Raw genomic sequence first — 13572 nt, 5'->3', positions numbered from 1 at the left:
TTCCATATAATCAGCCCATATAAGGAACTCTCTGGGTTCCTAAGGGCTGTAGCAGCGCTTATTTTAGGATATCTCCCCATTCAGAGAAGTGCTTATAACAATATACTGACAACCATTACTTCTTCAAGGCACTGCTCTTTGAATAATAAATCCTTCTGCCTCTGTTTGTTTTAGTTGGTTGTATTAAGTGGCTTAAGAAACCAAACAAGCCCTAAAGCTGTATTATTATTATTATTTTTAAAAAACCCAATGTGGGTACCATTGAATGTTAGTCATAGAGATGACCTATTGAAATCAATGGAGTTAAAGTTAAAAGGTAAAGGGACCCCTGACCGTTAGATCCAGTCATGGCCAACTCTGGGGTTGCGGCGCTCATCTCGCTTTACTGGCCGAGGGAGCCGGTGTACAGCTTCCGGGTCATGTGGCCAGCAGGACTAAGCCACTTCTGGCGAACCAGAGCAGCGCACGGAAACGCCGTTTACCTTCCCACCGGAGAGGTACCAATTTATCTACTTGCACTTTGACGTGCTTTCGAACTGCTAGGTTGGCAGGAGCAGGGACCGAGCAACGGGAGCTCACCCCGTCAAGGGGATTTGAACCGCCGACCTTCCGATTGGCAAGTCCTAGGCTCTGTGGTTTAACTCACAGCGCCACCCGCATCCCTAGCCCATTAAATTCAGTATAACTTAGTTTGCTGTCTCCCTGTGAATTGTTATCTTATTTAAGTATGACACTTGGGGGTTATCTTTGGACGGGAGGTAGGTGACGATTTTGAAGGATCGCTGGTACCAAATTTATCCCAAATCACTTCTTGCTAGACTGGAAAGTAGGCCTTATTTGACCCAACAGCGCTTGCTTCTGAGTAACCTTGCCCTGCTATGAATCTGTGTTTACCTGTGTTTCAGATCCTACACATAAATGGGGCTGGGATGGTGGAGATTTATCACAGAACCGTAGAAGTGAAAGGGATCTCCTTAGACTAAGGGGGGAATCTGACAATTTCTGTTTCTCTCAGTTTCTCAACCCCCCCCCCAATTAAATTCAGTTCTCTACATTTCTGCAGCAATGTGCAATATCATAAAGTCGTTAAAATACATCGTTTCAGTGCAAAATTCTCCCAAGCTACACATTATTTACAAAGCCATCCCCCCCCAATGCAATGCACCATTGGTCCTCTTTCAGCAATATATTCATTTTTATGTACACATCCCCTTATTACGTGCCTTTTTTTGTACGGCTCCTGACTGTAGAGCTTTATTACAAAATTCAGGGAAGGGCGAGAATTCAGAAAGACGGCTGCATTTCAAAGGCTGGACTGGATAAATCCCAAACTGGAATTAAGATTGCCAGAAGAAATATCAACAACCTCAGACATGCGGATGACACAACTTTGATGGCAGAAAGTGAGGAGGAATTAAAGAACCTCTTAATGAGGGTGAAAGAGGAGAGCGCAAAATATGGTCTGAAGCTCAACATCAAAAAAACGAGGATCATGGCCACTGGTCCCATCACCTCCTGGCAAATAGAAGGGGAAGGAATGGAGGCAGTGAGAGATTTTACTTTCTTGGGCTCCATGATCACTGCAGATGGTGACAGGAGTCGCGAAATTAAGAGACGCCTGCTTCTTGGGAGAAAAGCAATGACAAACCTAGACAGCAGCTTAAAAAGCAGAGACATCACTTTGCCGACAAAGGTCCGTATAGTTAAAGCTATGGTTTCCCCAGTAGTGATGTATGGAAGTGAGAGCTGGACCATAAAGAAGGCTGATCGCCGAAGAATGGATGCTTTTGAATTCTGGTGCTGGAGGAGACTCTGGAGAGTCCCATGGACTGCAAGAAGACCAAACCTCTCCATTCTGAAGGAAATGAGCCCTGAGTGCTCACTGGAAGGACAGATCCTGAAGCCGAGGCTCCAAGACTTTGGCCACCTCAGGAGAAGAGAAGACTCCCTGGAAAAGACCCTGATGTTGGGAAAGATGGAGGGCGCAAGGAGAAGGGGACGACAGAGGACGAGATGGTGGGACAGTGTTCTCAAAGCTACAAACATGAGTTTGACCAAACTGCGGGAGGCAGTGGAAGACAGGAGTGCCTGGCGTGCTCTGGTCCAGGGGGTCACGAAGAGGCGGACACGACTAAACGACTAAAGAACAACAACAAATTGTTTCAGAAATTGTGTATGAGGTGGGTTTGCATTAAAATATCAGCCAAACCAAATTCCTCCCCCCCCCCCCACCGACAAGTAGGCGCCCAGCCTGGTTTTAAAAGTCTCTGAGGAAGCTGAGCACAGTCTGGATAGCTCAGTAGGTTAGAGTGTGGTGCTGAAGACCCCAAGGTTGCAAGTTCGATCCCCACATGCGACAGCTGCATATTTTCCTACGTTGCAGGGGGTTGGGCTAGATGACCCCCCCCCCAGTCCCTTCCAACCCTGTGATTCTATGATTGTAATGACAGTCCGTCCACACGGTCAAACATCTCATGTCATCAGTAAATTCTTCCTTATAGCTTCCTAATAGCGTGATTGATTTCCCCCTCTAAAAACTAGGTGCGTCCAATAGAGCGAAAAATATGGTATATTTATTTTAATGAATTGACTTTTGCACAGCTTGGCAAAGCTTTTACAGAGTTACGACTAAATACAATAAGCTCTGCTTCTAGAGATGGGAGACACAGAGGCATACCAAAAAACAAACGTGTTTGCGTTAGAGGATGTTCTGAAGTAGAGGACCTTACGCCTTATATCTTGCACTGTCTCTTATATAATGATGCAAGAAAAAGATTTATAGTACCTATAATGACAAGGTCCCTGGCCAGAACCCCTCGGACATGATTTTATATCTCCTTGCAGACACAGATAAGTATGTGACCTGGCGTGTAGCACTTTTTGCAACTGCAGCTAGGAAAATTAGAGCAAATTATATAGCCAAGGTAGCCATTAACTGTAAAGGAGATGAATTTATTTGATCCTGTCTATCTACCTCAGGCTATGCTCTATCTTTGTCACCAAACCCTGAGTATAAATTGCACACTGTATTAATTGATATTGCTTTTAACATTAGCAGCCATGTGATGATTTTAGTTTACGAATTTTATTGTTTAATGTCTTGATTTGTACATTGGGGTACTTTTATAGCTCTGTTTAGAGTACGTAATGTTTTGATAATATAAATGTTTTAAGTCTTTCAGTATATTTTCTTTTAATTGTCAAATAATTCTGTGTACATTGCGGCAGCCTTTGGCTATGTGCAATAAAACTGACTGACTGACTGACTGACTGACTGGTTGGGAGGAAGAAATAAAATATTCCCAAAACAAAATGCAAAAGCAAATTGCGGAGTGTGAGTGCCCCTCCAAAATCCTCTTCCAACTTGAATAGGGAGAGAGAGAGAGAGAGAGAGAATTGTGAAGTCTTTATGAACACTGGGAGGGCAGTAAAATGGAAGTGTGAGGGAGAACCAAAAGGAAACAGGTTATTTCAGGAACGGAGAAAGCTGACCTCTTTCCATTCACCGCCAGCCTCCTGAGTTCCACCTTACTTCAACAGAGCAGGAAATGGGTCTAATCCAGGGATGTGTTTAGGTGCTGCGATTCTTCAGGAGCGCCATAAAAATCACAGAAGGCAGCTTTGACCCCAGAATTCAACTTCCTGAGAATCTCAGCTTGCTTTACTTAGAGAGAGATAGAGAAAGGTTCTGGGAATTATTCAGTCCATGTGCGCGAAAGCTATTCAGAGGATGTGCATATAACGCTTGCCTCTCGCAGTTAACAAGGGAGAAGAAGGCATCGCACAGCCCGTCTGCCTCAGCGGCGACCGGTACCGCCTTGTCGCTAGACTGGGATTTCCAGAAGCAGGAGAGAGGTTCAGTAGCCGTTTCCAGAGCAAAAATCGGCCGCAGTTTTCCAGCAACCAGGGAGGGGGAAGATGGGCTCTCCCACCTGCCTCAACTTGGAAAACCAGAATTATGCAAAATAAGAAGTGCTGTGCACATTTTCTGAATTTGCATTAAGGGGGAGGGGTGCTTATTTTGGAACAGATTTAGGATATGAATCCTCGCGCCAGAGAGAGCACATACCATATTTTCCGCTCTATAAGACGCACCAGACCACAAGACGCACCTAGTTTTTGGAGGAGGAAAACAAGAACGAAAATATTCTGAATCTCAGAAGCCAGAACAGCAAGAGGGATCGCTGCGCAGTGAAACTGATTACCGGTACTTTCCCCCATTTAAATCGCGCTTCCTTTGCATTTCAGCGGAGGGGGTAGAAATAATTATGCCCTTGGTTCCATGGAATTCACAGCTTAGGGTAACATGTGCAAACAATCGCCGAGGTTGCGTTAAATAGCAGGCAGGGGATGCCACAGAGGAATGTGGCATTTGGCGGAACCGAATCGCAGCAGAACAGAAACAGCTGTGAGGAAGATGTTTCAAGCAGAAATCCTTTCATGAATGCACAGGATCCCCGACAGACAAACAACCAGATGCTGCTTAAATGTTGTTTAGTCATTTAGTCATGTCCGACTCTTCGTGACCCCCTGGACCAGAGCACGCCAGGCCCTCCTGTCTTCCACTGCCTCCCGCAGTTTGGTCAGACTCATGTTTGTAGCTTCGAGAACCCTGTCCCACCATTTCGTCCTCCGTCGTCCCCTTCTCCTTGTGCCCTCCATCTTTCCCAACATCAGGGTCTTTTCCAGGGAGTCTTCTCTTCTCATGAGGTGGCCAAAGTACTGGAGCCCCAGCTTCACGATCTGACCTTCCAGTGAGCTGCTTAAATACCTCCCACAAATGGTAGCCACAGCAGGAACGAGTATTCATTGAACAGGTAGCTCAGGAATCCCTTTTCGACAAGGCAAAGGTAGACAACTTCTCGATTCTCCAGACATTGCCCCACAAGTCCATGAAACAGAAATGGGTCAGTGTGCCCCAAACACTCAGTAATAATAATAATTTATTACTTATACCCCGCCCATCTGGCCGGGTCTCCCCAGTCACTCTGGGCGGCTTCCAACAGGATATTAAAAACACGTCAAACATTAGAAACTTCCCTAAACAGGTCCGCCTTCAGATGACTTCTGAAAGTCGGATAGTTGTTTATTTCCTTGACATCTGATGGGAGGGCGCCACCACCGAGAAGGCCCTCTGCCTGGTTCCCTGTAACCTCACTTTTCACAGGGAGGGAACCGCCAGAAGGCCCTTGGAGTTGGACCTCAGTGTCTAGGCTGGACAATGGGGGTGGAGACGCTCCTTCAGGTATACTGGTTGGTTAAGGGCTTTCAAGGTCAGCACCAACACTTTGAATTGTGCTCGGAAATGTCCTGGGAGCCAATGGAGGTCTTTCAGGACCGGTGTTCTATGTATGCCCTCAGCCAGCCACTAGATCCTTTGTTGTTGTTGTTTAGTTGTTTCCAACTCTTCGTGACCCCCTGGACCAGAGAATGCCAGGCCCTCCTGTCTTCCACTGCCTCCCGCACTTTGGTCAAACTTATGCTGGTAGCTTCAAGAACACTGTCCCACCATCTCGTCCTCTGTCGTCCCCTTCTCCTTGTGCCCTCCATCCTTCCCAACATCAGGGTCTTTTCCAGGGAGTCTTCTCTTCTCATGAGGTGGCCAAAGTCTTGGAGCCTCAGCTTCAGGATCTGTCCTTCCAGTGAGCACTCAGGGCTGATTTCCTTCAGAATGGAGAGGTTGGATCTTCTTGCAGTCCATGGGACTCTCCAGAGTCTCCTCCAGCACCAGAATTCAAAAGCATCCATTCTTCGGCCATCAGCCTTCTTTATGGTCCAGCTCTCACTTCCCTACATCACTACTGGGAAAACCATAGCTTTTACTATACGGACCTTTGTTACTTGCAGCCAAGCTAGAGGGAGATGCTTCCTTCCAACTTCCTCCTGCTCCTCAAGTCCCAAGGCTGCTCCTGTAGAACTCAGGAGGGAAGAGGAGCGAGACCAAACTAGAATGGCTTGGCCCTGCCTTGTCCTTGGCTCTGGGTCCAGTCGCAAGGAGCACCAGCCACCACTCAGCGCATGGTTCAGGAACAACCATCTCAGTCAAGGAAAGCGTGCGCGCTTGGGGGGAAATGCGGCCACAGCCTGCAGAACCGGGAGGGGAGGAGCGGGGCCTTGGAATAAACACGCTTCCCTAAACAAAGTTTTCTCGTGAAGCGGCTTGGCAGCGGTCCTCCGCTTCTCCAGAAGGCACTTGAGATTGCAATACAGTAAAAATTTATATGACTTAAGACACTCCACGGCGCCTGGCAGTTTCTCGAAAGAGCAAGCAGCCAGAGGTATTTGAGGAAGCCTAAACAAGAGAGTGATCTATATAGAGAGAGAGATGGAACCTTGAAGCTGAGTTCAGGATCACAGAATCACAGAGCCTAGCGCTTGCCGATCAGAAGGTCGGCGGTTCGAATCCCGGCGACGGGGTGAGCTCCTGTTGCTCGGTCCCTGCTCCTGCCCACCTAGCAGTTCGAAAGCACACCAGCGCAAGTAGATAAATAGGTACCGCTCCGGCGGGAAGGTAAACAGCGTTTCCGTGCGCTGCTCTGGTTCGCCAGAAGCGGCTTAGCCCTGTTGGCCACATGACCTGGAAGCTGTACTCCCTTGGCCTGTAAAGCGAGATGAGCGCCGCAACCCCAGAGTCATCCACAACTGGACCTAACGGTCAATGGTCCCTTTACCTTTAGGAATGCAGGTGGCGCTGTGGTTTAAACCACTGAGCCTAGGGCTTGCCAATCAGGAGGTCAGCAGTTCAAATCCCCGTGACGGGGTGAGCTCCCGTTGCTCAGTCCCAGTTCCTGCCAACTTAGCAGTTTGCTCGTCTGACTAGAACATCAATAATAATAATAATAACTACAAGAAGAAGAAGAAGAAGAAGAAGAAGAAGAAGAAGAAGAAGAAGACGACAACAACAACAACAACACTTTCATTATTTATGCCCCGCCCATCTGACTGGTTTCCCCAGCCACTCTGGGCAGCTTCCAACATAAGTAAAAACATAATAAAACATAGAACATTAAGAAATCCAGATGTCTTCTAAAGGTTGCATTGTCACTTATCTCCTTGGCTTGCGGGGGGCAATCACATAACTCCATGCCCTCCAACGTTTTTCCGATGAAAATAGGGACGCCCTAAGGAAAAGCGGGACGTTCCGGGATCAGATCAGAAACCGGGGCGGCTTCTGTAAATCCGGGACTGTCCCTGGAAAACAGAGAGGCTTGGAGGGTCTGCTCTCTGTCTGGGGGGCTGTCCAGCCCAAGCCTAGTTTAGAGACAAAAGTCTGCAGACACCCATACATAAGGACACGTGACTTTCCCCCCAAGGAATCCTGGGAACTGTAGTTTGCTCTGGGTGCTGGGAAATGTAGCTCTGTAGTGGGTAAATGTCAGGATCCAATCATATGTATTTAAATGTATAGTCTGAACCAGGGCTGGGTTTAGGTTTGATGAGGCCCTAAGCTACTGAAGGTAATAGAGCCCTTTCTAAGTCCAGCTGTCCTTTGTCATTAATAATAATAATAATAATAATTTATACCCTGCCCATCTGACTGGGTTTCCCCAGCTGCTCTGTGTGGCTCAAGCAACAACAAATTGTTGCTATTTTTTTGTGTTCAATATATGCTATATGGTCATTTATGGACCTCATAGGTATCTCAAGCCATTTGCCCATATTGCCATGCAACCAGTCCATGCAGAATGCAGGCGCCCTATGTCTAGAAAGGAGCAAACCAGAGATATTTTAGGGAGCAGGCTAGCAGGCGGGGCCCATGACTTACATCCCAGGAGCCTACACAACAAAAAAAACACTGTTCCTGTATGTTGGCTTTATTTTACAGTGGTACCTCGGGTTACATATGCTTCAGGTTACATACGCTTCAGGTTACAGACTCCGCTAACCCAGAAATAGTGCTTCAGGTTAAGAACTTTGCTTCAGGATGAGGACAGAAATCAGGCTCCAGCGGTGCGGCAGCAGCGAGAGGCCCCATTAGCTAAAGTGGTGCTTCAGGTTAAGAACAGTTTCAGGTTAAGAACGGACCTCCGGAGCGAAATAAGTACTTAACCCAAGGTACCACTGTATTTGTTTTTTATCTTATATTTTGGAAATGTACATCCCTTTAAATTTTTTGGGGGGGCCCCCAAGAGAGTGGGGCCCTAAGCTATAGCTTGTTTAGCTTATACGTAAATCCGGCACTGGTCTGAACACTGCCAAAGAATGCCAATAAGGCAGATCTGAAAATACTTCCACGCTTCCCATCCACAGTGAGCACATCAACAACAGAGTGTGATATTGATGATGATGATGTCTTTTATTCCTTGTCTTTTTCCCAGACAAAGACTCAAGGCAGTTTACGGATGCAGAACACAAGTCGCCTTGTCAGTCGTCCCCATTCCCAGGAGATGAAACACATCTGTATATAAACCTTTGCAATTACCGTATTTTTCGCTCTATAAGACGCACCAGACCACAAGACACACCTAGTTTTTGGAGGAGGAAAACAAGAAAAAAAGTATTCTGAATCTCAGAAACCAAAACAGCAAGGGGGATCGCTGCGCAGTGAAAGCAGCAATCCCTCTTGCTGTTCTGGCTTCTGGGATAGCTGCGCAGCCTGCATTTGCTCCATAAGACGCACACACATTTCCCCTTACTTTTTAGGAGGGAAAAAGTGAGTCTTCTAGAGCAAAAAATACGGTATTTCTAAATGTGCCCCTAGGCATACCGATTACAATGTGCAAGCTTCATGCTCTTGTCGCCAGCAAGTGAGGAAATCACCCTGTATCCCAAAGCTAGATTTCGCTAAATAAATAAATTCCGAGTTTGCTATAGTCGGCTATGCAGTTTTGCTCCCGTAAGTAGAAGTTGGGCAGTTCTGGAAACGAGTTCATAGTTGATGCGAGCGGCTGATCTGATACTCATTTATGTATTCGTGAAAACGGAGGAATATGCCCTGCCCTCATTTCCCTCCCCTGCACTAACTCTACAGTGAGAAAGCAGAGTTTTCTGCTTTACGCACTGTTAAAACATGTGCGCCGAGCCGTTATTTCGCATGCAAAATTCTTCCCTGGGCATTTTAACTTTGCACATCCCTGTCAACACTGGGAGATGTGCTTTCATTAATTAGTGAATGAAGCAGTTGAAACAGTTGGTATATCAGTGTTCTTAGTATTCCCCTAACCTCTTTTAAAAAACCAAATATTTAAATCTAGGGATAAACTCTTAGTCCCAATTAGTTGAGTATTTGGCACTGCCCTACCCCTCTAACAAGAGATATGAAAACTATTCTCTATCCAGCATCTGAGAGCCACCCAAATTTGTAAAGTTCGTTCACCGTAGGCTACATGAAGCCGCCCAGAAATAAATTCCCGACTCCGGTCCTGTGTTCGAATTTCCACTTTGCCCAAACGCATGGCCCTGAGGAGGAAGAAAATAGTGGACCGTGCTGCTTTCAAGGTTGCAAGTGGAGGGGAATTTCTCAAATGCTTCCTGCCATGTAAAATGGAAAAGAAAAGAAAAAGGCTCCTTGCTTGGCCGCAAGGAGAAAAACCTTGCCCTCTGTGCTAGATTTCTGCTTGCGGGGCATTTTGCTTGGCTTTCATTTTAATATGGGGGAATGCTCAAATCTGTGGCTGGAGATGGAGATGGAGCCCAAGGGTAGGGAAACTGTTTTGGATGCCAGGATTCAATCCTTGTCATCTCTAGGAGGGACTGAAAATGACCCCCCTGTGTGAAACACTGGAGAGTCAATAAACCAATGTATAATTTTCTATGTCCCCTGCCACTCCATGCAGCCTGAAGTGGTATAAATCCATTCTACTTCCTCAGGATCCGACCACCTCATTCTGCTGCAGGGACAGATCTGATTTGAGATGGCACTGGGGGGAAAGAAGGAAATGTACACATCTTTCGTCACCCTCCCATATTTAAGACACTTCTCCTCTTGATCTGGTTGTTAAAATGATCTCAGCAAGTTGTCCTCAAACTCTGCATGTCCTCAAACTTCCACCTCCTGGAAAGCAGGATTTTACCCTTCCTTCACAGCCCGGAAAACAATGGGAAGAGCCCCCGTCCTCTTACCTTCGCAGTCCAGTCTCTCCGAAAATCATCCGTCAAAAAGCGTCCCCGGAAAAGCAGAGATCTCCAAAAGAATCAAAACCCACAAGGCCAGTCATCCTTGCAAAAACAAACAACAGCCCACAAAAACACAAGGGGGTGGGGACACAAATCACCTCAAAGGGCCCATCTCATCCAGGAAAGTCCAAAAAGTAATTCAGCGGCAACTCCAGAAAACCTCCACACCCGACTTTGGGTTAATCCTCCTTCCGACCACCAACCGCCCTGCAAAACCTCATTCCACTTTCAGCATTCTGCCAAACCAGGGCAGCTCTGCTACCAAAACCCATCTTCTCACTCCCTGGGGATCCAAACTTTGAAGGACATCGGAAACGGTCTGGGGACGACACCCAGATGCAGATTCCAGAAGTATTTGTGGCTCTCGGCGGCGGAGAACGCTCCCTCTGCTGACCTGGGCCTCCCTCCCTCGCCTCGCCCCGAGGGAGAAGAGGTCCTTTGGGGGGAGGTCAAGCAGGTGGACTTCTGCCGGCCACCTCTGCCCCTGGGCCAGGTGTGATCCTCGCCAGCGGAGCCTCCCCCTTTGGGCACCTGGCGAATCGGTCTCCTCCAGCTGGCTAATTCCCTGCCACTTCTTGTTGCCTCCCCCTGCGAGGAAGGTGGCGGTCTTCAGGCCTCCAAAGGTCACTCAGATGCCCTTTCCGTGGCGCTTCTCCCGGCCGCAGCTGGAGTCTCTTTGCGCTGGTGCGTCTGGTGTGCATAAACGCCGACTTTCCCTCCTCTTCCTATCCAGCTGCCAGCCTCAACTCGGCAATCCTTTGGAGACGGAACAGCAGGATTGTTTGGAGCAGTGGGGGGAGAGAACGCAAGCAAGAACACCACACACACACAAAAAAACAACCCCCAAGGCTTCTGGTTCTGTCACTTTTCAAGAAGTTATTTCCTTCCTCAGCAGCTATTTGCCTTCTCTGCTCTGCATTTTTCACGTTCACCTTGGAGCTTCTCTGCTTTAGCGAAAGGGTTTGCAAGGGTTTGGTGGATCTGTTCCTGCCTTCCAACTCTTTTTCTGGGGGGGTTGAAAGGAGGGGGGGCGGAGAAGGTGCAGTCCACAGAGCCGAATGCATGAGGGGAGGGGTTTGGGCAAGCCCCACCCTTCACCACCAAGGCTGAGGGTGTCAAATTTCCCCCCAGTGCCCAAAAGATTAAGCGTGTCTTTCCTGAGACGATCAGTGCTGCTTCTCCACAACCATGGGAAGAGAAAAGGATGAGAGGGCTGGAAAATCTAGATGTCAGGGGGGGGTTGGGGGTGGGGAGAGACGAGAGGAGTGATTTTATTTTAAGTACCAGGTGAGGACATTTTATTTGAAATAGCTCAGCGAGGATGTCATCCGGGCGTTTGCCGTTTAAGAGGCACTTTTTGTAGACATCATCGATTCCCATGCTGTCTTCCTCGCGGAGGCAAAAATGTGGAAGGCAGCTCTCCGCCTCCTAGGAGCTTACAAAGTAAAATAAACAAATGAGGCTGGGGGGGGGGGAACCAGGGAATGGATGAACACAGACGAGGGCAGTCCAAATTTGGAGTGGTGATTTTCAGAAAGGAAAGTCTGCAAATGGAAGAGTGATTTGAAGGAAGGCAGAAAGGACAAAAGTGTTGTACAGGACCTGCTTGTCCTGCTCCACTTTTCTTTCATAGACTCATAGAATTGTAGAAAGGGACCCCAAGGGTCATCCAGACCCCCCCCCCCCGTGATGCAGGAATCTTTTGCCCAGTGTGGGGCTGGAACCCACAGCTCTGAGATTAAGAGTCTTGCGGCTCTGCCTGCTGAGCTGTCCCAGGAAGCCACAAGTGATTTGACCCCAGCATTGCATGGAGAGTTCCCCAGGTGGCAATAATGACACATTATGCAATTATTAAGGTTAATGTGCTAAAAAAAAGGCCACAACTTTATTGGTTACAGGTGATGAGCGGTATTGGCTTAGGCATTGGTCCTAACCGACTATATCCGAATCCAGCCCGTCCGCTTGAAGTCCAGGAAGGGTTAACCACCAGTAGGGGGAGTCCTGCTGATGCGCATCAACTAGGAGCTCCCCCGGGGTCACCGATAGGGGGCGTGCCTTGGGCCCTCACCTCCCTAGGCTTCGGACAGGGCCACGCCCCCTGGAATCCTTTAACGGACTACCCTTCAATATTTGGGGACAGGTGATGGCACTACCTCCCCTCTTCCATCTACAGAAATATACCAATGCCTAACCTCCAATACCCAGAAAGTTGTGGCGATTTGCTACAAGGTAGGCGAAAACCAAACGACTGGTGCCAATTTGCCAAGTGGGAAAATTCCTACCAGGCCCCTCGACGGCGACCAACCGAGGTCCATAGCAAGGTCAAAGAAGGAAAACCTTATAGGGTGGGAAAACAGGAACAGCAGGCGGGCAGCAAAGAGGGAGATCTCCGGCCGTGGCCTGTCTATATAGGGCAGGCCACACACCCCGAATCTGGCGATTGGCAGGCTAGGGGGTGACGCAGCCGGGAATCCCCCCAATCGTGAGCGGCTGGCTTCCACCCACCGCGGGTGTGGAGGGGCCGTGAAGCCCGCAACCCACCTCCCTCCTGAAGGTGGAAGTGGCTTTCTCACGCAGCCAGTATTTGGAGATGCGACATTATGTCGTAAAAACAAAAACAAAAAAATGCACTGTTCCTTGGGCATGTGCAGAGTGCCTTTCCTTCACGCCTGAGCAATTCTCGCGAAGGAAATGGTGGAGAGAAAAACAGCCATCCTTTGACATTCACACTTCTCTGAATTTTGCAATCCAGTTCTATGAGAAAACTGTGGAGAAATGCAGGAGCCCAAGGTTAAAGGGAACCTAACAATTATAGCAGGGGAAGACTTCTTGTTTTGAAATGTAAATTAGAAAATTTAATTAAAAAAATTATACACACAGAGAGAGGGGGGGGGTACCTTGGTTCTCAAGCTTAATCCATTCCGCAAGTCCGCTCCAAAACAAAAACCAAGGCGCGCTTTCCCATAGAAAGTAATGCAAAATGGATTAATCGGTTCCAGACTTTTAAAAACAACCCCTAAAACAGCAATTTACCATGAATTTTATTAGGAATTTTAAAAAAATCTTACCTGCACTGATGATAGTCATTATTTGGATGGGGGAAGAAGAAGAGGAAGAAGAAGAAGAAGAAGAAGAAGAAGAAGAAGAAGAAGAAGAAGAAGAGGAGGAGGAGGAGGAGGAGGAGGAGGAGGAGGAAGAAGAGGAGGAGGAAGAAGATGAGGAGGAGGAAGAAGAAGGAGGAGGAGGAAGAAGAAGAAGAAGAGGAGGAAGAAGATGAGGAGGAGGAAGAAGAGAAGAAGAAGAAGAGGAGGAGGAGGAGGAGGAGGAGGAGGAGGAGGAGGAGAAGAAGAAGAAGAAGAGGAGGAGGAGGAGGAGGAGGAGGAGGAGGAGGAGAAGGAGGAGGAGGAAAAATAGAAGAAGAAGAAGAAGAAGAAGAAGAAGAAGAAGAAGAAGAAG

The 13572-nt window shown here is 47.8% G+C and overlaps 1 protein-coding gene across 2 annotated transcripts in view; it reads right to left on the bottom strand.

Moving 5' to 3' along the window:
- The window catches only part of NRTN (neurturin), a 124893-nt gene extending 113996 nt beyond the window's left edge, over positions 1–10897 (bottom strand). For both annotated transcript variants that reach the window (XM_083720772.1, XM_083720773.1), the window contains exon 1: positions 10063–10897. Coding sequence is in view for 1 of the 2 variants with exons in the window: in XM_083720773.1 (XP_083576899.1) it covers positions 10063–10091 (29 nt within the window). In the remaining variant the exon portion in view is untranslated. The remainder of the gene's footprint in view (positions 1–10062) is intronic.
- Positions 10898–13572: the final 2675 nt, after the last annotated feature.

Source organism: Podarcis gaigeae (genome assembly GCF_964106915.1).
Source record: "Podarcis gaigeae genome assembly, chromosome: 18".
Classification (NCBI taxonomy): domain Eukaryota; kingdom Metazoa; phylum Chordata; class Lepidosauria; order Squamata; family Lacertidae; genus Podarcis; species Podarcis gaigeae.
Note: the sequence above shows the minus strand (reverse complement) of the source record. Positions and strands in the feature narration are given on the sequence as shown.